The sequence below is a fragment of the Macaca mulatta genome, chromosome 3, assembly GCF_049350105.2.
Source record: "Macaca mulatta isolate MMU2019108-1 chromosome 3, T2T-MMU8v2.0, whole genome shotgun sequence".
In the NCBI taxonomy this organism is placed as follows: Eukaryota; Metazoa; Chordata; class Mammalia; order Primates; family Cercopithecidae; genus Macaca; species Macaca mulatta.
In genome coordinates, this window is record NC_133408.1 from 142,596,981 (window position 1) to 142,610,668 (window position 13,688).

Genomic DNA, 13,688 nt, shown 5'->3' on the forward strand with positions numbered 1-13,688 from the left:
TTCCACCTCACCCTCAAAGCCCATTATCCTTCCCAGCCTCTGGTAATCATCCTTCTACTCTCTATGCCCATGAGTTCAATTGTTTTGATTTTTATTAGATCCCACAAATAAGTGAGAATATGCATTTTTTTTTTTTTTTTTTTTTGAGACGGAGTCTTGCTCTGTCGCCCAGGCTGGAGTGCAGTGGCCGAATCTCTGCTCACTGCAAGCTCCGCCTCCCGGGTTCACGCCATTCTCCTGCCTCAGCCTCCCGAGTAGCTGGGACTACAGGCACCCGCCACCTCGCCCGGCTAGTTTTTTTTTGTATTTTTTAGTAGAGACGGGGTTTCACCGTGTTAGCCAGGATGGTCTCGATCTCCTGACCTCGTGATCCGCCCGTCTCGGCCTCCCAAAGTGCTGGGATTACAGGCTTGAGCCACCGTGCCCGGCCGCAATTTTTTTTAATACATCTCACAAATAAGTGAGAATATGGGATGTTTTTCTTTCTGTGCCTGACATAATGATCTCCAGTTCCATCCCTGTTACTGCAAATGACTAGATCTCATTCATCTGCTGATAGACACTCAGGTTGCTTGCAAATCTTAGCTGTTGTGAACAGTGCAACAGACATAGGGGTGCAGATTTCTCTTTGATATACCGATTTCCTTTCTTTTGGGTATATACCCAGCAGTGGAATTGCTGTATCATATGATAGCTCAATTTTTAGTTTCTCGAGGAACCTCCAAACTGTTCTCCATAGTGGTTGTACTAATTTACATTCCCACCACCAGCGTACTTTGGTTCTCTCTTCTCCACATCCTCACTAGCATTTGTTATTACTTAACTTTTGGAGAAAAGCCATTTTAACAGGGGTAAGATGACATCTCATTGTAGTTTTGATTTGCATTTCTGTGATGATCAATAATGTTGAGCACAATTTCATATGCCTGTTTGCCATTTGTATGTTTTCTTTGAGAAATGTCTATTACATCTTTTGCCCATTTTTTGATAGAACTATTAGAATTTTTCCTGTAGAGTTGTTTGAGCTCCTTATATATTTTGGTTTTTAATTCCTTGTCAGATGGGTAGTTTGCAAATATTTTCTCCCATTCTGTGGGTTGTCTCTTCACTTTGTTGATTGTATCCTTTGCTGTGCAGAAGCTTTTCAACTTGATGTGATCTCAGTTGTCCATGTTTGCTTTGGTTACCTGTGCTTGTGGGGTATTGCTCAAGAAATCTTTGCCCAGACCAATGTCCTGGAGATTTTCTCCAGTGTTCTCTTGTAGTAGTTTCAAAGTCTGAGGTCTTAGATTTAAGTATTTAATCCATTTTTATTTGATTTTTGCATACATTATGTATATAGTGTTATTCTTCTGCATATGGATATCCAGTTTTCCTAGCACCATTTATTGAAGAGACTGTCTTTTCCTCAGTGTGTGTCCTTGGCACCTTTGCTGAAAATGAGTCCACTGCTGGTGTATAGATTTGTTTCTGGGTTCTCTATTCTGTTCTATTGGTCTATGTGTCTGTTTTTGTGTCAGTGCCATGTTGTTGTGGTTACTTTACCTCAGTTAATTTGAAGTCAGGTAACGTGATTCTTCTAGTTTTGTTCTTTTTGCTTAGGGTAGCTTTGGCTATGCTGGGTCTTTTGTGGTTCCATATAAATTTTAGGATTGTTTTTTCTATTTCTGTGAAGAATGTCACTGGTATTTTGATAGGGATTTCATTGAATCTATAGATTGCTTTGGGTAGTATGGACATTTTAACAATATCAATTCTTCCAATCCATGAACACAGAATGTTTTTCCAATTTTTGGTGTCCTCTTCAATTTATTTCATCAGTGTTTCATAGTTTTCATTATAGACTTCTTTTCCTTTTTTCGTTAATTCCTATTTAACTTAATGTATGGTTATTGTAAATGGGTTTACATTTTTATTTTTCACATTGTTCGCTATTGGCATATAGAAATGCTACTAATTTTTGTATGTTAATTTTTTATCCTGTGACTTTACTTAATTTATCAATTCTAATAGTTTTCTTGTGGAGACCTTAGAATTTGCCAAATATAAGATCATATCATCTGCAAACAAGGATAATTTGACCTCTTCTTTCCAATTTGGATGCTCTTCATATCTTTTTCTTGTCTGATTGCTCTAGCTAGGACTTTCAGTACTATGTTGAATAACAGTAGTGACAGCAGGCATCCTTATCATGTTCCAGATCTTAAGAAGAAAGGCTTTCAGTTTTTCCCTATTCAGTATGATACTAGCTGTGGGCCTGTCATACATTGTTTTTATTATGTTGAGGTATGTTTCTTCTATCCCTAGTTTTTTGAGGGTCTTTCTTATGAAAGGATATTGAATGTTTTAAAATTTTTTTCTCTCCTGCTCCATAATGCTACATTCAGATGCTGAATTTGATCAAATGCTTTCCAGCATCAACTGAAATGATTATATGGTTTTTATCCTGCATTCTGTTGATGCTATGTGTCACACTGATTGATTTGCATATGTTGAACCATCCTTGCATCCCAGGGATAAATCCCACTTGGTCATGTTGAATGCTCTTTCTAATGTATTGTTGAATTTGGTCTGCTAGTATATTTTTGAGGATATTTGCATCAATATTCATCAGAGATATTGCCTTCAGTTTTCTTTTATTTATTTATTTATTTATTTATTTATTATTTTTTATTTTTTGCTGTATCTTTGTCTGGTTTTGGTATCAGGGTGATACTGGCCTCAGAGAATTACTTTGGAAGTACTCTTTCTTCCTCTACTTTTCAGAATAGTTTAAGTAGGATTGGTATTAGTTCTTCCTTAAAGGTTTGGTAGAATTCAGCAGTGAAACCATCAGGTCCCAAGCTTTTCTTTACTGGGAGACTTTTTATTACAGCTTCAATCTCATTACTTATTATTGGTCTGTTCAGATTTTGGACTTCTTCTCAGTTTACTCTTGGTAGCTTGTATGTGTCTAGGAATTTGTTCCTTTCTTCCAGATTTTCAAATTTGTTAGCATATAGTTGGTCATAGTAGCCACTAATGATCCTTTGAATTCTGAAGTATCAGTTGTAATGTCTCAGTTTTCATTCTGATTTTATTTATTTGGATCTTCTCTCTTTTTTTCTTAATCTTGCTAAACGTTTGTCGATTTTGTTCAACTTTTCAAAAACCCACTTTTTGTTTCATTGATCTTTTTTTTGTCAGTTCATTGATCTTTTTGTATTTTTTTTTCATTTCAGTTTCATTTACTTCTCCTCTGATCTTTATTTCTTTTCTTCTAATAATTTTGGGTTTAGTTTGTTCTTGCTTTTCTAGTTCTTTAAGATGCATCATTAGATTGTTATTTATAGTTTTTCCTCTTTTTTGATGTAGGCACTTATAGCTATAAACTTCCTTGAGTATTGCTTTTGCTGTATCCCATAGATTTTGGTATGTTGTGTTTCCATTATCATTTGTTTCAAGAAATTTTTCAATTTCCTTCTTAATTTCTTCATTGGCCCATTGGTCATTCAGGAGCATATTGTTTAACTTCCACGTATTTGTATAGTTTTCAAAATTCTACTTGCTATTAATTTCTAGTTTTATTCCATTTAGTCAGAGAGGATGCTTGATATTATTTCAGATTTTTTTGAATGTTTTAAGATTTGTTTTGTGAACTAACATATGATCTATGCTTGAGAATGATCCATATGCTGAGGAAAAGAATGTGTATTCTGCAGCTCTTGGATGAAGTGTTCTATAAGTATCTCTCAGATCCATTTTGTCTATATTTCAGAGTAAGTCTGATGTTTCTTTGTTGCTTTTTCTGTCTGGAAGATCTGTCCAACGCTGAAAGTGGGGTGTTGACGTTTCCAGCTACTATTGTATTGGGGTCCATCTCTCTCCAGCACTAATATTTGCTTTATATATCTGGGTGCTCCAGTGTTGGGTACATATATATTTAAAATTGTTATATCTTCTTGCTGAATTGGCTCCTTTATCATTACATAGTGACCTTCTTTGTCTCTTCTTATAGTTTCGGTCTTAAAACCTATTTTGTCTGATATAAGTATAGTGACTCCCATTCTTTTTTGGTTTTCATTGGCATGGTATATCTTTTTCTATTCTTTTATTTTCAGTCCATGTGTGTCTTTATAGATGAAGTCTGTTTCTCGTAGGCAAGAGATCAATGTATCTTGTTTTTTCATCCATTCAGCCAATCTATATCTTTTCACTGGAGAGTTTAGTCCATTTACATTCAATATTATTATTGATAAGTAAGGACTTACTTATTCCTGCTATATTGTTATCTGTCTTCTGGTTGTTTTGTGGTCTTTTCCTTCTTTCTCTCCTTTGTGTCTTCTTCAACTGAAGGCAATTTTCTCTGGTGATATTATTTAATTTCTTGCTTTTTACTTTTTTGTGTATCTACTGTATGATTTTTAGCTTGAGGTTACCATAAGGCTTGCAAATACTAGCCTATAAACCCATTGTTTTAACCTGATAACAACTTAACACTGTTTGCATAAACAAACAAATAAACATACCAAAACTAATAAAAATTATATGTGTATTAGTCCGTTTTCACACTGCTGATAAAGACATACTTGAAACTGGGAAGAAAAAGAGGTTTAATTGGACTTACAGTTCCAAATGGCTGGGGAGGCCTCAGAATCATAGCGGGAGGCAAAAGGCACTTCTTACAGCAAGAAAAAAATTATAAAGATGCAAAAGCGGAAGCCCCTGATACAACCATCAGATCTTGTGAGACTTACTCATTATCATGAGAACAGCATGGGAAAGACCTGCCCCCATGATTCAATTACCTCCCACAACACATGGGAATTCAAGATGAGATTTGGGCCAGGACACAGCCAAACCATATCACTATGCTTTAACTTTGTCCCCCTGCCCCACTTTTTAACTTTTTGATGTTTCTATTTATATCTCATGGTACTGATTATGTCTTGAAAAGTTGTTGTAGTTATTTTTAATTGGTTAATCATTTAGTCTTCCTACTTAGGATAAGAGTAGCTTACACACCACAGTTATAGTGTTACAATACAATTCTGTGCTTTTCTGTGTACTTACTATTACTGGTGAGTTTTGCAACTTCAGGTGGTTATTTATTCCTTGCTTTTCTTTCTGATTGAAGTACTCTCTTTAGCATTTCTTGTAGGACAGGACAGTTGATGAAGTCCCTCAGCTTTTGTCTGGGGAAGTCTTTATTTCTCCTTCATGTTTGAAGGATATTTTTACCAGATATACTATTCTAGGGTAAAAGTTTTTTCCTTCAGCATTTTAAATATGTCACGCCATTCTCTTCTGGCATGTAAGGTTTACACTGAAAAGTTTGCTGCCAAATGTATTGGAGCTCCATTGTACATTATTTGTTTCTTTTCTCTTGGTGCCTTTAGGATCCTTTCTTTGTCCTTAACCTTTGGGAGCTTCATTATTAAATGCCTTGAAGTAGTCTTCTTTGGGTTAGATATAGTTGATTTCTGTAACCTTCTTGTACTTTGATATTGATACCTTTCTCTAGGTTTCTGGAGGTTCTCTGGTATTATCTCGTTGGTTTTTGTTTGTTTGCTTGTTTTTTGAGGCGGAGTCTCACTCTGTTGCCCAGCCTGGAGTGCAGTGGCACAACCTTGGCTCACTGCAACCTCCACCTCCTGGGTTCAAGCAATTCTCTTGCCTTTGCCTCCCGAGTAGCTGGGATTACAGGCACCCACCACCACATCTGGCTAATTTTTATATTTTTAGTAGAGACAGCATTTCACTATGTTGGCCAGGCTGTGTTATTTCCCTTTGAATAAACTTTCTACCTCTATCTCTTTGTCTACCTCCTCCTTAAGGCCAATAATTCTTAGATTTGCCATTTTGAAGCTATTTTCTAGATCCTGTAGGTGTTCTTCCTTGTTTTTCATTCTTTTTTAAAATTATTATTATTATACTTTAAGTTCTAGGGTACATGTGCACAATGTGCAGGTTTGTTACATATGTATACATGTGCCATGTTGGTGTGCTGCACCCGTTAACTTGTCATTCACATTAGGTATATCTCCTAATGCTATCCTTCCCCCCTCCCCCAACCACATGACAGGCCCTGGTGTGTGATGTTCCCCACCCTGAGTCCAAGTGTTCTCATTGTTCAGTTCCCACCTATGAGGGAGAACATGTGGTGTTTGATTTTCTGTCCTTGAGATAGTTTGCTGAGAATGATGGTTTCCAGCTTCATCCATGTCCCTACAAAGGACATGAACTCATCCTTTTTTATGGCTGCATAGTATTCCATGGTGTATATGTGCCACGTTTTCTTAATCCAGTCTGTCATTGATGGACATTTGGGTTGGTTCCAAGTCTTTGCTATTGTAAATAGTGCTGCAATAAACAAGACATTTATGCAGCCAACAGACACATGAAAAAATGCTCATTATCACTGGCCATCAGATAAATGCAAATCAAAACCACAATGAGATACCATCTCACACTAGTTAGAATGGCAATCATTAAAAAGTCAGGAAACAACAGGTGCTGGAGAGGATGTGGAGAAACAGGAACACTTTTATACTGTTGGTGGGACTGTAAACTAGTTCAACCATTGTGAAAGACAGTGTGGCAATTCCTCAAGGATCTGGAACTAGAAATACCATTTGACCCAGCCATCCCATTACTGGGTATATACCCAAATGATTATAAATCATGCTGCTATAAAGATTCATTCTTTTTTCTTTTGTCTCCTCTGACTGCATATTTTCAAATAGTCTTTAAGCTCACTAATTCTTCCTTCTGTTTGATCAATTCTGCTATTGAAGGACTCTGATGCATTATTCAATACACCAATTGCATTTTTCAGCTCCAGAATTTCTTTTTAATTATTTCAATCTCTTTGTTAAATTTATCCGATAGAATTCTGAATTTCTTCTCTGTGTTATCTTGAATTCATTGAGTTTTCTCAACATAGCTATTTTGAATTCTCTGTCTGAAAGATTACATATCTCTGTTTCTCCAGGATTGCCCCTTGGTGCCTTATTTAGTTCATTTGGTAAGGTCATGTTTTCCTGGATGGTATTAATGCCAGTGTTCTTCGGCGTCTGGGCATTAAAGAGTTAGGTATTTACTGTAGTCTTCACTGCCTGGGCTTATTTGTAGCCATCCTTCTTGGGAAGGCTTTCCAGATATTTGAAAGGACTTGAGTGTTGTAATCTAAGCTGTACCTGCTTTAGGGGGCACCCCAAGCCCAGTAATGCTGTGGTTCTTGCACACTTGTCAAGGTACCACCTTGATGGTCTGAGACAAGATCTGGAAGAATTCTCTGGATTACCAGGCAGAGGCTCTTGTTCTCTTCCCTTCTGTTTCCCAAACAGAGTCTCTCTCTCTGTTCTCAGCCACCCAAAGCTGGTAGTAGAGTGAAACAAGCACCCCTGTGGCCTCCACCACTATGACTGCACTGTGTCAGACCTGAAGCTATCACAGCACTGGGTCTTGCCCAAGGCCTGCTGTAACCACTTCCCGGCTACTGCCATTGTTTGCTCAAGGCCCTGGGGCTCTACAATCAGCAGGTGGCAAGGCCAGCCAGGCCTATGTCCTTCTCTTCAGGGTGGTGAGGTCCCCCAGACCTCAGGTGAGTCCTTAGGTGCCCTCTGGGAATCAGGGACTAGAGTCAAAAACCTTAGAAGTCTACTTGGTGTTCTACTGCACTGCAGCTGAGCTGGCATACAAACTATAGGATGCAGTCCTTCCCACTCTTCCTCCCCTTTCCAAAGGCAGAGGAGCCTTACCCTGTAGCCACCACCACCCCAGGCCATGAAGAGTATTGCCAAGCTACCAATAATGTTCTCTTATGGCCCAAAGGCTCTTAAGTCAGCTTGTGGTGAATGCTGCCTCGCCTGGGACTCATCCTTCAGGGCAGCGGGCTCTCCTCTGGCCCAGGGCAGGTCCAGAATTATCATACCAGAGTCAAGTCCTGGAATCGGGGACCCCAAGAACCTGCCTTAGTGCTCCACCCTCCTGTGGCCGTGCTGGTATCTAAGGTGCAAGACAATGTCCCCACTGCTTTTAAGCAGAAGGAGTTTTGCCCCATAGCTACCCTAGCTGGTAATATGCTGAGTCTCACCTGAAGCCTGCAAGTCATAGAGGCTCACCCAAGACCCTCAATGTAGTAGCTGGGTATTGCTGCTAATTATTCAGGGCCCAAGGGCTCTTCAGTTAGCAGGTGATGAATGCTGCCAGGACTGGGTCCCTTCCTTCAAGGCAGCAGGTTCCCTTCTGGCCCAGGGTGTGTCTAGAAATGTCACTTGGGAGCTAGAACCCAGAACGAGGGCCTTATGACTCTGACTTGTGCCCTATCCTGCCATGGCTGAGCTGGTATCCAAAATGCAAGAGAAAGTCCTCCCCACTCTTCCGTCTCCTCTCCTCTCCTCTCCTCAAGGGAAAGGAAGGGGTCTCTTTTGGAGCGATGAACTGTGAGGCTTGGAGCTGGTTGAGGGGTGATGCCAGTACTCCCTTGGCTGCTGCAGTTGGTGTCTCAGTATGTCATGTATCCCTCAGTCCACTGTCTCTGGGCCTAGTTGAGCACTAGGATTTGCCTAAGAGTTACAGTCCTTATGGCCTAGACTGCCTTTCAAGTTTACCCGGAGGCATAGCGCACTGTAGCACTCCGTGGTGAGGTTTGCAGAACTCAAGTTCTGACTGCTGGGACTGGCAATTCCCGTGTCTAGGCCTGGGTTAAATGCTCCCTCCGTGGGTGGGCATCAGCTGAGTTTGGTCCAGTTTTCCTCTCTGATCCAACAGGACAGCACTGAGTTCAATGCCTCACAATTGCTGTATTTTCCCTTCCCCAGCGCCCGGAGAGGCTCTCTACACCATGCTGGAGGGGTGGCACTGGCAATTCAGGATTACTGTTTCTATCTCTTCAGTGACTCAGCCATATGAAGTTAAAACCAAGTACAACAAGTGCTCATCTGATTTTTGGTTCTTATGAAGGTGTTTTTTCTTTTTCTTTTTTTTTTTTCCTTTGTGCATTGTGGGGAGGGGGGGTCTTTATTCACATGGAGTGCTGTATGTGATGCCCAGGAAAAGCTCTCAGCGTGGTGTGTGCTTCAGGGTGGCTCGGGCTCCAATCTCTGCTTTCCAGTTTGTCACGGGCTCTCAACTGTACATAGCCTGTGCCCTGCTGGATTCCACCTTCTTAGACACCACGTGCATCCCCATGCACTGCTCCCCTTGCCCCTTACCACCACCAAGCAGCTATTAGACACCTGAGGTCTCTGTCCTGTTAGTACCATGGGGCGGAAAGGTACGATACCTTTTTTCACCCATAAGGGTGACAGCCAACACTCCTAACAAAATACAGGTGTGCAAGACAAAAGCATTAACACATTTACTTAATTATTTGAGGCAAGGTCTCACTCTGTCTCCCAGGCTGGAACGCAGTGGTGGGATCACAGCTCACTGCAGCCTCAACCTCCCAAGCTCAGTCAATCCTCCCACCTCAGCCTCCCGGGCAGCTGGAACCACAGGCATACACCACCATGCCTGGCCAAGTTTTTGCATTTCTGGTAGAGACATGGGTCCCACTGTGTTGCCCAGGCTGGTCTTGAACTCCTGGCCTTAAGTGATCCTTCCACCTCAGCCTCCCAAAATGCCAGGACTACAGGCATGAGCCACCGTGCCCAGCCTAAAACGTTATGAAGGTGTTTTTTCCCTGTAGATAGTTGTTAACTTGGTGTCCTTGGGTGGGGAACAATGGGTGGAGCCTTCTGTTCCACCATCTTGCTCCACCTCCTCCAATTATGTGTGTTTTGTATGCATATCTGGGCAGTAGGTAATAGATTTGAAGCCTCTCATTTAAACTTTACTGTGTCTGAGAATATTTATCCTTAGGACACTTGTGTGTACATTTGTGCATTGTTGCTACAATAATTGCCTCATGGTAATTGAGAGACTGAGAAGAACAAGGAGGTAAGTCATACCATGAGGAGGGTTTAAGCACAAGGGCAAGTTAGAAAAGTACTGAAGGATTTATATTTAAGGGGGAGGCTTATCAGTGGGATATGTCAAGCACATTAAGTTGTTCCTGAGTTTGCAAATATTATTCTCTGGGATTAGGCCATCGGCATTTGCTAATTGGTGCCCATCAAAGTTAGGCTTCTACCCACCCACAGGAACTGAGAGATATCTTCTTTGATGATTATATATCAAAGGGATAGATCCCAGGTCCTTGAGGAAGACTTTCCTGAGTTGTAAAACTGTCAAGAAGCTTTTATTAAAAAGAAATGTCAAAGGAGGCAGAGAAAGAACTTATAATTCCAAGTTTTCTAAAACAAATGTTCTAAGAAACAAGAAAACAAGAAGTCAGGGCCTAGAGTCAGTAAGAAGCCAGTCTAAAATTCAGTCATGCTAAGGAGAACGTCAGTGCCATCTCAGTCATAAAGTTATGGTAGATGTTGATGTTTAAAAAGCTACACATCAGCAGATTAGTTTTAAACAAATATGAATGTTAGATGTTTACAGCCCTAACTTAGAATCCTCCCGTCCTTGCCCCCCACTCCCTCTAGACCACCCAGTGCATCAGGATACCACAAGATGTCAGTGGTGGTGACTAGGTAAGAATTCTATCCATTCAAGAATCCTGGGGGGGAGACCTGTGCTGCCCTTGTATTTCCCGCTCTCCCAGGGGACTCTGCCTGCCCCAGTATCTACCAACAGATGCTTAAAACTGTATTAGTACCATGTGCTTTCATCAGCTGTGCAAACTTGGACAACTTACTCAACCACCATGAGCCTTGGTTGCTTCATTTGTAAATAAGCATAGTAAATACATACCACACAGCATTGTATCAGGAGTAAATCTGATCTGTGTATAGCACTTAACACAATGCTTGGCATACGGTAATGACCCAAGAAATGATAACTATCAGTATTTCAGTCAGTTTTCACCTGTGCTATTATATTATTCTCGGAGAATAATGAACATACTATGACACCAAATTAATAAAATACACAGAAAAGCAGAAGAAAATAAGTTAAAAGAATTATGGCTTAAATCTATTGAAATTAAAGCAGAAGAAACTATCAATGAGGCAGTAGCTACTTCCAAAGTGCCATGCCCTATCCTCCGCAACTTTACCCAATTTTCTGCCCAACTTGCCAAGTCCTGTTCCCTCAAACTTAAAATATTTTCCCACACAGATCTCAAATCTTCATGTTATTCAGCCCAAGGGTGTAATGCAATTTTTAAAATTACAAGTTTTTGTTGTATTTTCTTTTCCTATTTATCACTTGCAGCATTTTACCCCCCCCCCCAAAAAAAAAAAAACCCATGTGGGAGTTAATTGACTTTTCAGGAATCCCGTGCAAAATTCTCCCTCAAAACACTCTCCTTTGTTTGTGTCTTGGAAGCAACTCCAGAGTTTTCAGGACTTGGATTCTGCTTTAGAATTGTGCTCAGACTGTCTCCATAAGAGTGGTCCGTTTCCTCATCCAATGAGCTCTGCCTGTTTGTCTGTGTGACACTCCAGTGGAAGGAAGCCAAGAGCCTATAGTAGAGATCCTGGGGAAAATTTCAGCAGCTGGGGCCATGTAATTTAAAACCTCTGAAAAGTGTGCTGCAGTCCGTGCACAGCATTAGTATAACGTGAGGGCTGAATGCAGCCCGTTCTCTGGAGAACTTCCTCACACACCGCAGCAAAGAGAAGACTAAAAGACAAACCTGGGTGCAGCCGGAGAGGTCCAGATAGATGAGCTTGTGGCATCCATTCCCCAAGTTCAGGTACTGTAAGCCTTTATCTGTGAACCCTCTGCAATAAGCCAAACTAAGATTCTGTAAGTTGTGGAAGTGCCTGAAAAGGCAAGGCAAGAAAGAGAGCAAGGAAAGTATTATACTTCAGTTGTTCTCTCAAATCTTTCTTAAGCCACTATGACAAAGAAAACTGTAAATTCAACTCTTCTTCTTGCAGATGTTCAACGTTTAACTTTACTGTTAACTCTCTACTTGTTAATTAAAGGAGACTACAGTAACACATAATTGTAATACATTTCAAGTGAAAGTACTAATAATGCAATAATCTTTGCCTAGATTTTTAAGAAAGTTGACTGGGATAAAGCTTTTTTGGTGTGTGTGAGGTGGGGGAGGCAATCACATTGTTTGGAAGTGAAACCAAATTTGCAGAGTTTATTGTTGCTTTTAGGTTTTATCTCTGGAGTACCAAAATAATGTGCAAAATATATAGAAGGACAAGTCCTTGGTAAACATTTAAATGGAGACTGTTACAGGAGAGTGAGGATTTGGGACAGAAGGCAAAATTGAATATAACCATGCTCTTAAAATAGATCTGATAAGCAAATGATTTTTAAAAATAGGTTTAAATATGCATGATTTTGTAACAGTTTCATTATTATAGTTAAAGAAAGACTAATTGATATGCAGAGTTTAAGCATGGATTAAGAAGACCAGTTTGCAAATAAGTGGGCAACACATGAGAAGAGTTAAAAGCAACATCAGAGACTATAAATCTCGCTGGAGTTGAAATAGATTAAATATGGTATTACCACAATGACCAAAATGAGAGCTTCCAGAAAAAAGGAGGGTAGTTAGGATGAGCCTGTACTACCATGCGAGGGCTCGCAGTTTGAGGACACTCTGTGGACAATTTTCCAAGCCCTCCGAAGCCTGGCACTTTTTTTTTTTTGTTTTTGAGACGGAGTTTCACTCTTGTTGCCCAGGCTGGAGTGCAATGGTGAGATCTCGGCTCACTGGAACCTCCTCCCTGCTTTCCCCAACCCCCCGGTTCAAGCGGCTCTCCTGCCTCAGCCTCCCAAGTAGCTGTGATTACAGGTGCGTGCCAACATGTCTGGCTAATTTTTGTATTTTTAGTAGAGACGGGGTTTCGCCATGTTGGCCAGGCTGGCCTCGAACTCCTGACCTCAGGTGATCCACCCACCTCAGCCTCCCAAAGTGCTAGGATTACAGGCGTAAGCCACCGTGCCTGGAAAGCCTGGTACTTTTTAAGAGGTCAAGGACTCCCACTACTGCCTGGTCTTCTAATAGAATTAGCAATCATGCTCTTAGTTTGTGATCTGCAACAGCTTAATAGCAAATTACAAAGCAAAAAGAATGAAAAGTGAGGAGAAAATGCTTCTCTGCCTCTCAAAATCACACAGGTGAATAAAGTTTACCTTCCCATAAATGGGAACTAAGATATACAAGCACTGACCATTAATCAGATTTTGGAAAGCACATCTATACGATATAATGATTTGCATTCCATAGCAAATTACTTGATTCAGAACACAAGTCCCGATCTGGGAATGGCTGTGTACCTGAGATTCGACAGAGCGAGGGGGAAGGTTTCGGATTCACCAGTGACTAGGTGGGCAGGGCCTGAAGGAGAAAGCAGTGCTAATATCCCAAAGACACGCCCCCTCTCTTGGGGCTGTGGAGTGGACTGAGCTGTGCTAAAGTTTTGGAAATGCGTTATCTTCCTCTCCCTTGAGTACACCCTGTGATTCAACTGAGTACAATTTTCTTGGGGTAGGGAGAGGCGCACCAGGGTGTCATTTCTAGCAATCCTTCAGCTCCATAATCTGTAGAAAGGAGTTGTGAGGCAGGCAGCATGACACAATGCAAAATACACAAGGTTTCTGAATCCAGCCAAACGAGATGTAAATCCAAGCCCTGAAACTTAACTGCAACCTCCCTAACCTCTCAGAGATTGTTTTCTCAT

At 40.7% G+C, this 13,688-nt stretch overlaps 2 protein-coding genes across 4 annotated transcripts in view; one reads left to right on the plus strand and one right to left on the minus strand.

The window, feature by feature from the left end:
- FBXL13 (F-box and leucine rich repeat protein 13) overlaps positions 1–13,688 on the minus strand; it is a 272,579-nt gene that overhangs the window by 91,350 nt on the left and 167,541 nt on the right. The window contains exon 12 of the mRNA XM_015134552.3: positions 11,675–11,804. Within this exon, the coding sequence (XP_014990038.3) occupies positions 11,675–11,804 (130 nt within the window). The remainder of the gene's footprint in view (positions 1–11,674; positions 11,805–13,688) is intronic.
- LRRC17 (leucine rich repeat containing 17) overlaps positions 11,580–13,688 on the plus strand; it is a 57,094-nt gene continuing 54,985 nt past the window's right edge. For all 3 annotated transcript variants that reach the window (XM_015134565.3, XM_077997140.1, XM_015134564.3), the window contains exon 1: positions 11,580–11,734. The gene's annotated coding sequence lies outside the window, so the exon portion shown is untranslated. The remainder of the gene's footprint in view (positions 11,735–13,688) is intronic.